We start from the raw sequence: 17274 nt of genomic DNA, 5'->3' as shown, positions 1-17274 counted from the left end.
AGATTAGGTAGAAATAAATTTAAAACCCTCTATCATTGAAGTAAAAACTGGAAAATGCCTGGTATTATCTAGTCTTTTCTTCTGCTAAAGCAGGGCCCTTTCTTAAGACATATGCTATTCTTTCAAAAGTCCTGTTTCAAACAAGTCATGCACTTGGGCTAACATCCTTCCTTTGGGTTTTCTTCCTAAAAAAACCCAGATCTCTATGAAAGGAAACCTTCCCTGCTGTGCAGAAAAGGTAACTTACTGCTGCCATGGAATTGATGCGGTCAATGTAGTAGTCTGGCCAGCTGGTGGCAAGCTTATTGGGATCTTCTTGTTCCTGAAACAAAAAGTTAAATAAGGTTACACAAGAAGTCTTTGTAGGATGAAGTGCCACTGTAGAACCACCTGGGATTTTTCACTGCACTGTTCTTTACTGTAGGATCTCCTCCCCACATTCTTATATAAACACCACAAGCCTATGTCCATTATTACAAACATTTCTGAAAGTGTAATACTAGCACTGTCACATTGGTGTGTCAGAGAAAAAAAGACTTTCCTTCAGCTAAGATTATTAAACAAAGAATTACAAAGTTTGTTGGAGACATGATTATCTTTGGCATCTAAGTGGCAAACCTTAACCCCTTAAACATACTGACAACGTTTCCAAGTAGAAGGATAGCACATTTATAGATAACAGGTTTACATTTTGTAGCTGTATACTGACATATCTTTGAAATTATTCTGCCTCACTGCTGCTGAAATGATGGTAGGATTCACCAATAAAGGCATTTAATATCTGCTATGGAGGAAAAAAAAAAAAAAAAAAAAAAAGAGTTAAGAAATCTAAAATGAAACCAAAGGGGTGCCTCATTTTGACTTGAAAAATAACAAAAGTTATTTAAAACCTCAAAACACCTGAAGGAACATCCCTTCAATTACAGTAGGAATTAAGAACAGAATCACCTTTCTCAAACGAAGCAATAGGTTTTGCTGTTTTTCCCTTATTCCCATTCCTGACCATTGTCAGAGCAATCTGATAAACCCAAATCCATGACAAATGACACATTACAGAAATCATAGAATCATAGAATATCCTGAGTTGGAAGGAACCCACAAAGATCATAAGGTCCAACACGGGGATCCACACGATATCACCCAAAAATTAAACCCTATGTCTGAGACCATTGTCCTGAGAGTGTTCTTGAATTCCAGCATGCTTTCTGCTGTGACCACTTTCCTGGGGAGACTGTTCCAGTATCCAACCACCCTCCCAGTGAAGAACCTTTTCCTAAAATCCATCCTGACCCTCCCCTGTGACAGCTCCATGCCGTTCCCTTGGGTCCTGTCACTGTCCCAGAGAGCAGAGCTCAGCACCTGCCCCTCTGCTCCCCTCGTGAGGGAGCTGCAGGCCACCATGAGGCCTCCCCTCAGCCTGCTCTGCTCTTGGCTGAACAAACCAAGGGACCTCAGCCACTCTTGATGTGTCTTCCCCTCTAGAACCTTCATCATCTTTGTAGCCCTCCTTTGGACACTCCCTAATAGTTCTGTGTCCTTCTTATATTATGGCATCCAAAACTGCACACAGTACTCAAGGTGGGGCCACACCAGTGCAGAACAGAAGAGAACAATCCCTTCCCTCAACCGGCTAGCACTACTGTGTCTGATGCGCCCCAAAATACGGTTGGCCTTTTGGCTGCTAGGATGCACTGATGACTTATATTCAACTTGCCATCAGCCAGAACCCCCGCATCCTTCTCTGTGGGGCTGCTCTTCAGGGTCTCAACTTCCAGCCTGTAATCCAGGATTACTCTGTCCCAGGTGCAGAATCCAGCTCTTGCTCTTGTTCAGCTTCATGTGGTTGGTGATTGCCCAACCCTCTAATTTGCCAAGATCTCTCTGCAAGGCATTTCTGCACCTGAGGGATTCAACAGCTCCTCACAATTTAGCATCATCTACAAACTCAGTATACCTTTGAAGTCCTGCATCCCAGTCATTTATAAAAACATTAAAGAGAACAGGTCCTAAAACAGAACCCTGCGGAACTCCACTACTGACTGGCCACCAGCCTGATGTAACCCCATTTACTATAACCCTATAAGGCTGACCCATCAGGCAAATATTCATCCATCACATCACGTTTTTGTTTAGCTGTGTGCTGGACATTTTGTCCAGAAGGATACTGTGAGAAACAGTATCGAAAGCTTTACTGAAATCCAAAAAGATTACATCAATTGGCTTCCCTTGGTTAACTAGATGGGTGACCTTGTCACAAAAGGTTATTAACTTAATTAAACAGGACCTTCCCCTCATGAGCTCATGTTGGCTGTGACCAATGACTGCATTGTCTTCTACGTGTTTTTTAATAACTCCCAAAGTAATCTTCTCCATAATTTTACCAGGCACTGCAGTGAAATCAACAGGCCTGTAATTACCAGGGTCTTCCTTCTTTCCCTTCTTGAAAATTGGAACAACATTTTCCAGCTTCCAGTCAACTAGGACCTCTCCAGATTCCCAAGACTGTTGAAAAATTGAGAGAGAGATCACGATAGCATCTGACAGGTCTTTCAGTACCCTGGATTAAATTCAATCAGGCCCCATATGCAACCAGCTGGAGCAGCAAATCCTGCACAAGTTTGGGGTTGCTTGGAGTTTATCATTACCACAGTCATGGTCCTCCAACTCAGGGCTCTGGGGGATTCAGAGTCCATTACTGGTGTTGAAGACAGAGGTGAAGAAAGCATTAAACGTCTCTACTTTGTCTATGTCCCTATTTGTGAGGTGACCATCCTCATCAAGTAATGGACCAATGTTATCTTGAGTCCTCCTTTTGCTCTTAACATACATTTAAAAAAAAAAAAAACCTTTACATTGTTCCCCACAATACTAGCCAGCTTCAACTCTAATGGAGTTTGGGGTGCATGAATTTTCTTCCTACAATGGATAATAGCATCTTTGTAGTACTCCCATGTTGCCTGACCACACTTCCAGTGGCCACACAATTTCTTTTTCCACATTTTCTTTTTTTAATCTCTAGAAGAAGATCCCTGCTCAGCCAAGCTGACCTTCTGCCTCACCTGGTTGATTTCTAGCATTTCGGAATTGCCTGTTGCTGTGCTCTTAAGAGGTGGTACTTAAAAAGTGACCAGCACTGATGAACCCCAATACCTTCAAAAGCAGTTTTTCAGGGGTCCTTACTAACTAGTTCCCTGAGCAGCCTGAAGTCTACTCTCCCCATATCCAGGGTTGAAGTTTTGGTGCCAGTTTTCCTCCTGTCACCAAAGATTTTAAACTGGACTACTTCATGGTCATTGTGAGCAAGACAGCCACCAATTGCCACTTCACCCATGAGACTCTCTGTTTACAAGTAACAAACCTAGGAGGGCACCTTTCCTAGTAAGCTCCCTTAGTATGTGTATCAAGATGTTATCATCAAGGTGTTTTAGGAATCTCCTGGATCTGCTTGTATCAGCTGTGAAGTATGCCCAGTTAACGTCTGGCAAGGTGATGTCACCCATGAGGACAAGGGCAGCTGATCTAGAGGTATCTCAGTCCCTTAAAGAGTAAGTCATTGGTGTTGTCATCCTGGCAGGGTGGCCTATAGTAGACTCCCACAACAATATCCACTTTATTTGCTTCTCCTTTAACCCTTACCCAGAGGGTCTCAACCATGTCATTGCCAGCTGCAAGCTTGTTACAGAAATACGCAACTCCCTTCCAGTAGATAGTTAGAATCATCGCTCCATGTGTTATTGATACACTGCCTTTCAGTGCCTGATTTCCCTGTAGCATACATAGTGGCAGTAACACACCTGACAATCATTTTGCACTCAGCAGACTATAACCTCCCATGCAAAAGTCAAAATAGGACCTTGATGATGGAAAAATAAATCAAAGCTTGCATTTGGTAAATACACCATAATTTTTAGAAGATAATCTTATCAACCACAAAGAGAACAATTGAAATGGGGATCTAATCTAGAGGTAGTGAAGTAAAAGTCATTCTGTAGGGAACCAGGTTAAGCCACCAATAGGAAGTGCAAGGCCTGCTCATATGCTCTTCTGAAGTTTTCTCTCTGCATAGAATTATAAAAGTGCAAATAACAGCTGTAATTTTTGAAGAGTATAAGCAACAAGAAGATAGGAACAGGAAGCCCAGGGAAGTGGTGGAGCCATCGTCCCTTGGGGGTGTTCAAGGAAAGGTCGGACCTGGTGCTTAGGGACATGGGTTAGTGGGGGACATTGGTAGTAGGGTGATGGTTGGACCAGATGATCTTGAAGGTCTTTTCCAACCTTATTGATTCTGTGATTGTTGAAATAGGGAATACGTACATTCCTTATACTCCTTGTGCCTCCATTCCAAGCTCCAAGAAACAAATACAGACAAATTAAGGACTTCTGAATCCATCCTTTATGTCTGAAAATAAACTACAATACTTTTCTCCCTAGAATTTTTTAAAGGGGAAAAAATATTAAATCCAGAATGCCACAACTAATTTTTCTAGATATCTAGTATAGACATGTGACCTCAAGAACATCAGGAAAGATACACGAAAATATTCAGAATCCTGGATGCTCTCCTACCAGCACCCAAACCATTAGAAATTTCACAAACAGAACTACAGATGCGAATACTCTGATCCCCTAAATTTTATCTGTATATTTGGATAGATTGGCAAATGAAATAAGGTCCTTGGTGAATCCTGCTTTTGACCGTTCTCCGTCCACTACAAATTGGTGTGAACTTTTAGCCCATAAGGATGGTATAGTTTTTGGTTTTAGTTAGAACTAGGATAAAATTGGTTTCAGTGGAACACAGCAAGTGTAAGATTTTTTTATTTTTTATTTTTTTTCTTTTCTGAAGCTCAGACTGAAGCTGTATATTGGTGAGGTTAAAAATTTTGATCAGATAATCCTCTTTGCAGTCCTTGCTTTCTAAAGTTGTTTTGGTCCAGAAGCAGATCCTACATAGCAAACAGAAAAGCCTATCTAACTTTAGTGACCCCCTCATACTGTCTGTTCAGACCACAATTTTACAGATGTCAGTGTGTTTTGTTTCACTGGAATAAATGTGATTATATATTTAAAACTGGTACTCTATTTCCATTATGAAGCACCACAAAACTACTTATACTTTCACTGGACATACAGATTTTTATCCAGTCCCCTTAAGACATTAGGTGTTGCAGTGTTATTTATAAGTCACCTGGGCAGCATTTTCACAAAAGACACCAGATCACACCTGTAGCATTAGGGCCATTGGAGAAAATTTCATTGCCCAAATTATGATGAGTGCTGCCGATGGTAAGAAATTGTTGTACCATGTCTCCTCACAGAGAAGGCAGGATAAACCAAAAATGCACAGCAATTCTTTTTTTTTATTATTATTTTATTTTATTTTTGTGTATATTTGATGTGTTTTCGGGAAGGAAGAAGTAGGGAATGGGGGGAAGGTGTGCAATGACAGAGTGGTGTTTATTGCGTTTGGTATTTTTTTTTTGTATTCTTTAATGTCTTCAGGATTTTGATCCTCCAACGAAACCTCAGAAACTTCAGACAACTTGATGATGATGGCATAACCCTTCCTTGCTCCAGGAGATTTAGAAAAAAGAAGGAAAAAAAAAAAAAAAAAAGAGGTCCCAACATACAAAGCCACATAGGCATCAAAAGCTGGAAACAATAACCCATCTGTGTAAGGGAAAACATCAGCTGAAGGAATCTATTAAAGCAAAGCCTTCTTTTAGCTCCTTGAATAATGTAAATATTACATTAAAAAACAGACGTCAGCTTGTGGACTTTATAAGGGGCTATATCATTCTTCACTGGAGTAACAACTATGTAACTGCTGTGAAAACAGGATCCTGATACGATACAAGCCTGTAATATAGCCAAGGTATTATACAGGCTTTGACACTAATTTGGACAGGCTCCATCCCTTGGTGGAAAGTGGAACTTTTGACTTCATCCAAAATAGGATTTAATGGAGTAGGGCAAGGATTTGGACCATCTGAACCAATCAAAATGAAACAAAATACAACAAAGTATTGTCTGCACAGCTAAGCTTATCCTGAAAATCTTTTTGAGAATCCTGGGAGACTGGATGCATTGGGCAAGCCATTCTCTAGAGAGCAGAAACCTTTGGTGACTGCCATATCAACAGAACAAGCACTTGCAATACAAAAACTGCCATCATAACAGACATAATCGAGAAGTACCAAACACAAGAACTGCAGAAGCCATGTGCAAATGCCAAATATTTTGTATTAGTGGATCGTGAAAACGAAAGCCACTGCATATATGATGAGTGCTTCTTTCAAGATGTCTTGAGTCTTTTAAGAAACAACACAGGGAAAGTCTGGACAAAACTGCCTGCACTGATGCTCTTCTGGGGCAAGCACTGGGTTTCAGTTTCCAGTGAAGATGCATTGGTATCTCACACTGCACCAAAAGGACCCCAAACAATGTCAAGCAGCCCTCTAGAGCATTTCCTGAAAATCTGACCACGTGCAGGCATTAAGAAATATATCCATAAAATCGGAAGCAGTACAAGGCTTCCTTCCTGCAGATGGAGGAAAGGAGAGAGTGACATGACAATTAAAACTCATCCAGGAAATCACTAGCAGAGTTAGGAACCAGCACTGACCTGACATTGAATCCAGAGTTCTCCTGTTTCCACCATATAGATTGTTTTTATGCAATGTTGACAAATCCCAGCTCCATGGGACCAGTGGGTGCTTGGCATCCTTGGGTGTCCAACCATGGCATGGACTTTGCTACTACCTGTACACACAATCCTGTGGGAAATTGCCAGGGCTGAGGATTCATGAAGCTTTCTAACATACAAACTGAAATAACACTTCCTCCTGGAACTGTTGCATCAAGACATACACTACATATAATGGATGCCATGTGATAATCATGGGTTATGATTATTATAGGGATGATATCTATTCACTGGAAACATAACTTTCTCCTCAAAACCATCTGCAAGCAGCTGACCTTACTGTTTTGCACTGTTGAGAACAAAACAGGAAAAAGCCATGTATCTGGTGCTGAAAAATGGAAGTTTAAAACCTGTTGCTGGCAAGGAACCATGATATTATCACTGAGTTCCTCTCTACATCAGTGAAAACAGCATGCAAGCACAGATGAAGAATATGAAATGAGGCTACTGTAATAAAAATTCCTGTTCCAGCTTGTATACTATATTCTGTCCAGAGACTGTACGCCTAAATTTATACTTGGGTCACAAAGAATTGAATTTGCCTGCAGAACTCACATTAAGGTTAATGCAGTTCTTCCTCTCAGCAGCCTGCATGCACCATTCTAGCACCTCTTAGAACTGAGAAACAGGTTATGTGGTGTAAAGAGTAGAGTAGAGTAGAGTAGAGTAGAGTAGAGTAGAGTAGAGTAGAGTAGAGTAGAGTAGTTGGAAGGGACCTATAAAGACCATGGGGTCAGCATCATCACATACAGTTCAGAAGATATAAATCATACAAGTCAATATAAGAAACTATTATATTTTAAGAAAAAAATGAAATATGTTATTTGTTTGTCATAATGAGTATGTCCCTTTAGCTTTTTTTTTTTTTTTTTTTTTTTACATAATTCTTATTAAAAGGCAATGGAAATTAGGATCTTGGTTATGAATAAGTGGGGATTTTGCAGATTTTGCAGATTTTTTTTTTTTTTTTTTTAACTCCAGTTCATTGAAACTTCTAATGTTCTAATGTGACTTACATCAACTGATGAGAAAGCTTTGCCATAGAAAAATTCTCTGCTTCTGGATGAAGCCCTCCCACACTCTCTAGAACAACAGCTTAGCTGGTAAAATGTTTATTTGAGATGTGCAGGATTCAGACTCATGTTCATGTTCTGCGTCTTTCAAAGTGAAGTACATGAACCTTGCTCTCCACATGAATATTCTGGCCACTATAAACTAGGTTGGGTATTTGATAGTTTTGGGGGTGGAGAATGGCTATCACTTGTGTTTCATTTCCCAAAAGTGCTACTCTGCTCCCTTCAGATACTTTTTAAAATGACTCAACTTATTGCAACATCTGCTATTAATGCTGAATACAATACAATCCTGTAACACCTTGCACTCTACACTGTCAAAGGTCTTTAAAGAAATTCATGCATTAGGTTTTTCAGTCTCCCTTTCAGTGAGATCAGCAGAAAGAGGGAAAATGGGATGCAGACAACTACAGAGTTCGCAGTCACACAGGAAATCTGTAGCACAGCCAAGAATCAATCGACACTGAAGTTGTACATCCTGCACTCTCATCCAAATCACCATTCTCCCTTTTTTCCATGACTGACTTACTGCCTTTTCTTGAAGTTCACTTTAAGGAGAAGTACAGCTTTCAAAGAAACATTTACCTGTTCATTAACACACTGTTCATCCATTAACATCTGTCTCAGTTCAGAGCAGCCAAAGTTGCATAAATAAAAAGCACTTTCATTAAAAGACAAAAAATGTGTTTGATCTGCCGTGGGATGAAATACTAATTCAGAAGTGGAGCTAAAATACATCCAAGCTTTTCAGACGGTTTACACGTCCAAAAAGCCAGCCATGTCCCAGGAGATGCTAATTTTGAAACAGGGCAGACCATAGGACCGAGCCATTCAGTAGACAGATGTGGTCACTGCTCCATTTCTCAGACGCCATGACTAGCGTTTACACAAATATTCTCAGGGTTTGGGGGAAGGAGGGAGCTATACCCGAGTACTTTAAGTACAATTTATCCAGAGTGAGAAAAACAAACATTACCTCTCTCCCTGGAATTAAGTTATTGATGTGCAGATAATAATCCTTCTGCCACAAAAGCAGTCTACTGTATAACTTATTAAAATGGAATACTCATTAATTACCAGCTGGAGCAAGTAACTGAGTTCTAATGGCCTCTTATAAAGGTCAGGTATAGCCATACATGCTTCCAGTTCACTGGATTATGACACAGGAATATTCTACCTAACAAAGCGTAGGATTTTTTTTTTTCTCTCTCTTTTTTTCTTTTTTTTTTCCTTTATTTAGCCTGATCTTTGCCCTGCTGCCAGCAACTTGACTGGCCTGACAATGACCTCTGGTGCTGGTTACTAACTAGTCTTTCAAGGGAAGAATCAAAGTCTTCATATTATTATTCATATTAGAAAATGCCTTATACTGCCAAACCAATTGTGGAACTCACTGCCGCAAAATATAATAGAATCTAAAAGCACAGAAGAGAAAAAGGGATACAGTTTTTGAAGAATGAAGATTCCTTCTTATAAATCTTTTCATAATACTGAAAGAAGTTTCAATGCTGCTCAAGTTCACCAGTCTTTAAAAATTAAAATGGACTATCAATCATTTGTGAAAGATGGTTTGCCCTACCACAGGCTGAACATTTTCCAATAAAGTTACATCCATGCTTTTTTTGAACTGCTTATACCATCCATCACCATTTTTGCTTCCCAAACACTCACAGACACAGCAGAGGTTCTACACTGTACACACATAATGTGCCACTTCCAACCTCATCTAAACTCAGAACCACTTCAAAATAATTAATTCTAATTAATAGCAGCCTAATAAAGACCATGTTTTTATTTTTTACATTCAAGAAAACATTCCAGATCCTGTTCATAGACACACACACAGATACATAGTTTCTTACTGAAAATGGACTGGATTGCCCTAACCGACAGGGGGAAATGTTGCCAGTGCACTTTAACAAGCTGAAGATAAAGGCTATTTTTTTTTTTTCTGAAACTGAGAGAGATCAGAAATCTCAACCACTGATTTCAGTAAACTGTATAATTGGAGTATTTAAAACAAAATTAAGTTTTACAATAACCATGCCTGGCACAAGACATCTGTAGATTACTGGACAGAAACCCATTTTAAGGAACTCTAAATGATAGCAAGATTGCACAGTACATTTTAAGTTTTAAGAATGTCCTTATGTTTAATTCTCTTTCCTCTTCTGTTTGTATTTTTTTTTATAATCCTCATCAATGCAGATATGTAAAATTGTTGCCAGGGCTGACTACATCAGCTCCCCCTTGTTATTTATAGATCACTCAAGTGTGCTTGTCCCTGGGCAAACACATTTAACACTACTGTAGAATGTGGATCCCCCATTAACAGGCACTGATTTATGCATATAGTGCAGTGACCAAGAGGAGAGGTTCTGCCTATATTTACAGATCTACTGAAATTACAGCTGATGCCGCACTGAATTATGCAACTCCTTACACCCTCAGGATAAAGCTTACTTGCCAAATTGAAGCCTACCGGTATTACACATTGCTCCCCTGTGAAAGTTTCACCTTTCTCATGGACACTGTTCTCCCATTGAACATATTCTCCTGACTATTTTGCTGCCGACAATCATTCTTTCCTATTAACTGAACTCCGTGCTCATGTTTAAAACCTCTTATTGCTCTACTTTCCACCAGCCCCAATCAACTGATATTTTGCAGTTGGTATGTGGATAGCTTAAATAATGAGTTGCCAAATTAAGCAATTCATGAGTTCTCTGCAAATTCAATGAATGAGCTCTTAGGAGACAACTTTCCCTTGCATCATTTCATCTTCTTTTGGATGTGAAGAGAAATGCCCACTGTGAAGCACCCCACTATTTAGAAGTCAATTCAGGTTCATTCTACACAGATGATCTTCAAGAGAAGGCAAAACACATCTCTCATGACACAGCCTGCTCTTCAGTGTGACCTGGGACTGAGATTGTCCTCCTGGAGTACAGCTCTGTCCCTGCAAACCTGTGGTGAGCTTGAGGTCAGGGTCGAGATCCTGTGGTGATTCCTGTGGCAGGTGAAGCCAACAACCTGCCTCTATCCCAACAGCTTCCAAGAAACAGCATCAGTGGGACATACTCTACAGTTTCACTGACATTCAAGCTCTGCTTTGTCCCTACTACTCTTTTGACTCTGCGTTATGTAAAAATATTGTGAATAAATTTCCATTCTAGCATTGACCATCTCGCTGTACAATCTTACAGCCTTCTTGAATTCCTACTGTGAACACAGAAAGGGACTTTCTTACCCCACAGCTGGCTTGCTGCTTTTAGCTTACCTTGCTCCCTTTCCAAGAGCACTGCTTCAACTATACCCTACTGGTACTTATTTCATTTGGACTGTGAGAAAAAACTCCCTTTTTTCATTCTCCTTCCTCACTTCCTTTCCTCCTCCTCCTCCCGCCATTCTTTTGCCAACAGTGAAAAGCCACAGAGCAAGCCCAGCCTGCGTAACTGAACCTCCCACCTGCCACATGCCTGCGCTCAAAGTTTATCTTTTTGTCCTGCTCTGTTTATCTCCAGCAAGCAACCACTTACAATCTTCTCTAAATAAAATGAAAAGTCACCTACCATTCATAGCAGTCACCCTATTCGTTGCTTGATGAAGGCAATGAAAGGTCACTAGCCCTGTTCAAAGGCACAAGGAACAACCTAGAACACAACTACCTAGAGTTGGCACAGCTACCTAGGACAAATCTCTCTGGGAGCACACAGAATTAGCTAATGACAAACTCTAAAAGGTTTTTCTTCATTGTCTTAACAGTGTGGAAAATGTGGACATGTCCATTGTGCTTCCAGTGGCACCACGTCTTGCTTTAGTTCACTTCTGCTTCTACAGAGAGGGATGACAAAGTTGGATGGTGAGAGTAGACACGTATTTTCAGTTTGTTTCCCTCCTTTAAACTCAGTCAGTATTTGAAAAACCAGGAGAGTTAAGAGCTGTTTGACAGGTGAACAAATGGAATAAACAGAGACTGGGGAGGCAATGTTTTTTAAATTGCTAATCAAATATTTGAGTTTATCATTTAGGTGCTGGGTCTCTCCCCTTTCCATAAACTTGGATAAAACTATGTCTTGTCTCCCAACCTTCATTTCTCTCACTTATTTTATCTGTAAAACCTTTGGGATCCCAGATGCGTTTCAACAGGTGACCGAATATGAGGGAAGATTATGTGACTTTCACCTTGATTCAGGTGCATAGCTGAAACTACCATATCTGACTGTAATGAAAACATGGTTGTCAGTGGATCCTGGCAACAACTCTTAATTGTTCCTATTTATAAACTTGTCACTGAAACAATAGGAAGTTCAACAACTCTTCATGTTCAGTATTTGCTGGCTTTTGAAGGGCTGGTGAGCATTCAGTGAAATGCAGAATGCAGAGAAAAATGAGCTCTGGTCTGTGCCAAATCTACTTCTCACATACCAGAGACACATACTCGTTATTTACATATTCTCTGCTCTTGCTTATCCACCTGAGACTAGTCAGAACAGTGAGAACTACATTGCACAGAGTATGTATTATTACTGCTGCATACCATCAGCAGGATCAACTCATACTTGGATTGTGGAGACCCAGAACTTTCAAAAGAGGACAGACAAGGACAGAACAGAATACTGGGACAGCACCTAAATCACACAATCACCATTTACATGTACTTCCCACACAGCAAAATCGGATTGCTCACCATTATTTTTCTTTTTTAAGTACAGCAAATTACACCATCTTAGAAGGATGACAGCTGGGTAAATGTTTTGGATTTTTTTTTTTCCATGATAGGGTCAAATCTGCTCCCACTGAGCTCTCCCAATTTCCCACAGAATGCAAGCCTAATGCAAAACACAACATTAGGCACTATGATGACAATTTTCCAGCTATCACTGTATAAACTCGAAACTATTTTTGGCCACATTTTTGAGTGCTAATTTCAATGGAAGAACTAGTAGCACACCTGAAAAATACAGAATCTGGAAGATGGGCACTCAAATTCTACATGTTCTGCATATCTATAGCAAATCCACAGCAAGTTTATGGAGTTTATGTCTTCAGCAGTCTGAACCAAAGACCCGTGAAGGCATTTTCTAAGAAATGACTAACTTTTCTTATTGGAGAGAGAGACAGAGGGAGGAAGAAACTAAAAATATTCCGTGCTGTTCCCATGGGGGGGTGGGGAAGAGAAGACTTTTTGATTATATGTAAATAAATATATAATTTCAAGGCCCTGACCCAAAATAACCTCTCATACTAGAATAAATAAATGAGTCTGTAACTGTTAGCATTGCAGCATGGAAAACATAAACCAAGTAAAAATTGTTTGGAAAAATCTCCTCTTATGTCTGCTACAGTGTGTTTTTTTGTGTTTTTTCAGGTATCACAATTCTATACTGTGCTAATAGTATATCAGCTGAACTGTGTAAGCATTTTTTTCCTCGACACCAAATTCATCCTTTGAACTGCTACAGGAGTAAATCTGGGCTAAAAACTTTTTTTTAAGAGAAGTACCTCTCCTCATTACATCTACTATATTGTTTCTCAAAGTAACCTCTTGGGAGTACTTCTAAAAGGGAAAATATCAATGTGAAAAAAAGAAATAAAAATATAATTAAAAAAAAAAAACAAACAAACCACAATGGCCAAATGTTCTTCTCAGGTATGACGATCCGCACAAGGAACAATGGGGTCAACATCAACACACTCATGTGAGATGAGAAAAAAGCCTAAATTCATTGTGTGGAAGTATACGAAAATGAAATTGCATCTTAAAGGAATTTCAAGTTTTATTCTGGCAGGTGAAACACCTACTCTGCATAAAACGATGTAGAAGGAAATACATACTATTCTAAGGTTTATTTTACATTCTTCTAACAATGTTGCCCAAATCTGGGAGCTACTATTTCAGCCTCCAATACACATTGGAAAATGCCATCAATCAAACAGCTCCTTCAGACTGGAAAGATCTAAGTACAGTGCTAATCAGGAAATATGTGTAACTGCTGCATTAGTGACACTTAGTGCATTTTGTTGGTTCCCATCTTGTTTGGTGTTTGTCTTAGTTTCTGAATTTTCTGCTCTAAAGCCTACATGCATTTTTTACAGAGTAATTTCTGAAGCCTTGTGCACGTCTTCAATACCTATACTAAGGATACAGAAATCACCCGATGTCAGTATCAAGCTAACAAATCATCCCAAACATCTGAGCATGAAGTCATTCTGTTAACAGAAAAAGGAACAGATGCTGGTGGGAAAAAAGCAAGTTAACTCCACAACTGCTGGCATTTTCCAGACATCCAGCTGAAAGAATGCCGCGGTTTGCAAAGGGCAACATCCTCCCACCGCGACTTACCAGCATTACGAGATTTCCACTGAGCCATAGGCTAACAGAAAGCAAGGCTATTTTCAGAGAATTCATTTGAGAAGTTCCACATTTCAGACTGTTTCACCAGCTGTCTCCTGAGTTAAGGAAGTCAGACAGTCACTCAGACCAAAGCAACCATGGATCCCAGGCACTGGGAGGGGACCAAATAACTTCTACTAAAGCTTGTTTCAAGGAGTTCATCTCATAGCAGTAACTTCGGAAACAGTGGATTGCACAGAGCCTTACTGTTGCCCCTTTCTTTATAGGGCCATACAGCTGCTTTCCTAGTTTGGCTTACGGTCAGTTCACAGAATCACAGAACAAGTTAGGGTGGAAGGGGCCTCAGGCAGAAAGGGCCTGCGCAAAGTAGGGCTAATTGCAAAGTTAGATCAAGTTATTCAGGTCCTTGTCAAGGTTTGAATACTGAGTTCAATCAAAATGTTGACTGAAGACCTGAATTCCTGCCATGAACTTCTAAAGCATCGGTAGGAACAGAAAAAGTTACCTGATGCACAAAAAACTTGAAATAAATTCTAATTGTTCAGCTCCAACGTATAAAGCAGGCTTTGCCCTGCGTGCATCAGATAACCTCATTGTTTTTGCCAGCAATGCACTTGCACTCAGCTCTCCAAGTCCCACACAGCTTCTTCAGCCTCCTGCTGTCTACCAGTTGCTCCTGGTTTTAGCCTATCATGTGTGCTGTGTGTGTTATTCTTTTTTCCTGTCTTCCCAGATGAAGAGAAGAGAGCAACAGCCCTCTTTCCCCGAACATTTCATGCAAAGCTCAGAGAAAAGCCTTCACAAAATGACATCCAAGCCTTGTCAAACTGAGATTGCTTAAAAGGGCTTCTCAAATACTGTAGGAAATCACCTTGTGTGTTCATGTCTTCTACTCCCAGAAACAGCGTGTGGAATAACAACTCTAAAGAAGGGAACTTATAAGCGACATATTAAGTGCTCCTTACAGCTATAAATCCATAACCAAAACAGTTGAATATTCCAAATCAACAACAGACTCTAAAAGTATTTCAAAGAGGAAAAAATACTTCAAGAAGATAGAATTGAAAACAATACAACTTCAAACCACCCACTTCATTTATTATAAGACAACCACGTGCTTGGCACTCTTCGTACAGAAAGGATGAACCCCAAAGGGCTTTCATAGCTCAGATCAGACAATACAAAACCAAAAACCCACACTCAGACAACACAATGGTGTGATCTTCATCTGGTATATTGTATCACTAAATGAGACCAGATGAAGATCCATTCTCCCTCTTCTTCAGGGAATATCTATCTTCCTCTGACTATCTCCATGCATTATAAAGAACATACATTTCTTCAGGTTCCCTTTCCTATAGCAAAAATTGCAGAACTCCTATCCAAACACAGCAGATGTGATGCAACTTCTTGCCTTAGAGCCTCCACATGAAGCTTAAATACACAGAAAATACCTCAGGGTTTTGGAAGAAAAGTCCAACCAGTTCATGTCTAGTTGAAAAATAACTGCCCCTTCATCTTAACAAAGCTGATACTACACTTTACAGTACAAAAACAAAGAGCAGAACAACACAAGAACAAACAGTAGGTGCAAGAATTTGCATACAGCTCAGAAAGCTTCCTCCCAAATCACAGAGGACTCCAGCTTTTATACCTGTATCCCTCTTCCACTTCATCCCCACCAGCTTAAGGAAATTATGCCAAAATCTGCAAACACAGCTCCAATAAATTTTGCATCATGTAATATACGTGTGTGTATGTACATGTATATGAATTGATATGTTTCATATGAGTTATTTTTAATATTTATAGTTTTAACAGGAGTGTGCATCCTACGTACAGGGTGAAATGCATTCTCTGGAAGCTGGAACTGTAGCTGGGCTTCAAGCAGGGTTCATAGCAGTAATACAGGCTGGTGTTGGACTGGGGATTCTGCTTAGAGCTCTGCAGGAGTCTGAATGCAAGCCTGGCCATGGTGGTGGAGGACAGAAGTATCTTACGCTATATTCAGCTGCACAATATCAAGCTCTATTTTTTATGGTGACATTTTGCTGACAATGCGAGCCACAGGGTAAAGCTCAGAGAAACTCTCAAAGAAAATTAAGTGATATATAGACATTATTTTCATTAACGTTAGACAGTCATCATGAGACCAAAGTGGGAGTTTGTGAAATAGAGCTACTAATGTTATAAAAAGCCTTCAGAAAAATTGCTAAAAGTTAGACTAAGGCTAGGATTCCCAAGGGCATTCTGAAGCCAAATGTAGAGCTAGATACACCCTTCAAGTTAGGAAAAGGGAACTGAACATCAGGTGATGCAGCAGTATCTGCTGCTGTTTGGTGGAAGAAGCATAAACATTTTTTAGAAGCACTTCTAGGACACTGAACCTGGAATACAGCCTCAGTACTGAACTGAGCCTCAGTCCAAAGGACTTAGGCTCTTTAGTGCTGGTGTAATGCACAGAAGTGCCTTCCGCTCCATTCTTCCTGCTCCTTGCAGTGAGCTCTCCCACGTACAGACACTTCCTTCACCACAAAATCCCTTCCTACAAGGATGCTAAACCTATCTGTCTTTTAAGTTAATGTAAAATAATGAACAGTACTTAATCAGAAAATATCTGAGATTGTCTCTTAAAAAAATAAAAATAAAAAAAAAATGGGTGTGTGGTGTGCAGCCAAGGCATGTGTATAAAATAGGGAAAAAAGGCATGAGAGGATGACATGACCAGAACATGGACACAAGGTTTCCCTAGATTTACTATTTTACCATTCTTTCTTTCAGATAGAGAGAAGTGCATTTATACATAAACATAGTGATGACAAATTCTTTGAAATTATACAGCAATTTAGATCAGAGACTTTTAGAAACAAGTTCCTGACTCCTATTTTCATATTCAGTTTCCTAGTTTTCCTATTCATCACATAGATGAAAAATATAATTGACAAACACTAAAAAAAAGTAATTGCAGATGATGGATTCATAAGGAATTTCTCATTTCTGCATATTGTCTGGCACAGCATGTATTTTAAATAATTTTCCATCAGAATTGTTTTAAACCTGTTTTGCTATTGTAGAGAAGTCTTTCCCTGGATCTTCTTCTGGTAACAGAAAAAGTACAATCAATTTGAGGATTATAC

The 17274-nt window shown here is 39.7% G+C and overlaps 1 protein-coding gene across 3 annotated transcripts in view; it reads right to left on the bottom strand.

Moving 5' to 3' along the window:
- DAAM2 (dishevelled associated activator of morphogenesis 2) overlaps positions 1–17274 on the bottom strand; it is a gene marked incomplete at its 5' end in the record, with an annotated part of 115891 nt that overhangs the window by 73669 nt on the left and 24948 nt on the right. For all 3 annotated transcript variants that reach the window (XM_084284300.1, XM_084284298.1, XM_084284299.1), the window contains one exon: positions 248–322. In XM_084284300.1, the coding sequence (XP_084140426.1) occupies positions 248–322 (75 nt within the window). The remainder of the gene's footprint in view (positions 1–247; positions 323–17274) is intronic.

The sequence above is a fragment of the Netta rufina genome, assembly GCF_964035555.1.
Source record: "Netta rufina genome assembly, chromosome: 3".
In the NCBI taxonomy this organism is placed as follows: domain Eukaryota; kingdom Metazoa; phylum Chordata; class Aves; order Anseriformes; family Anatidae; genus Netta; species Netta rufina.
Note: the sequence above shows the minus strand (reverse complement) of the source record. Positions and strands in the feature narration are given on the sequence as shown.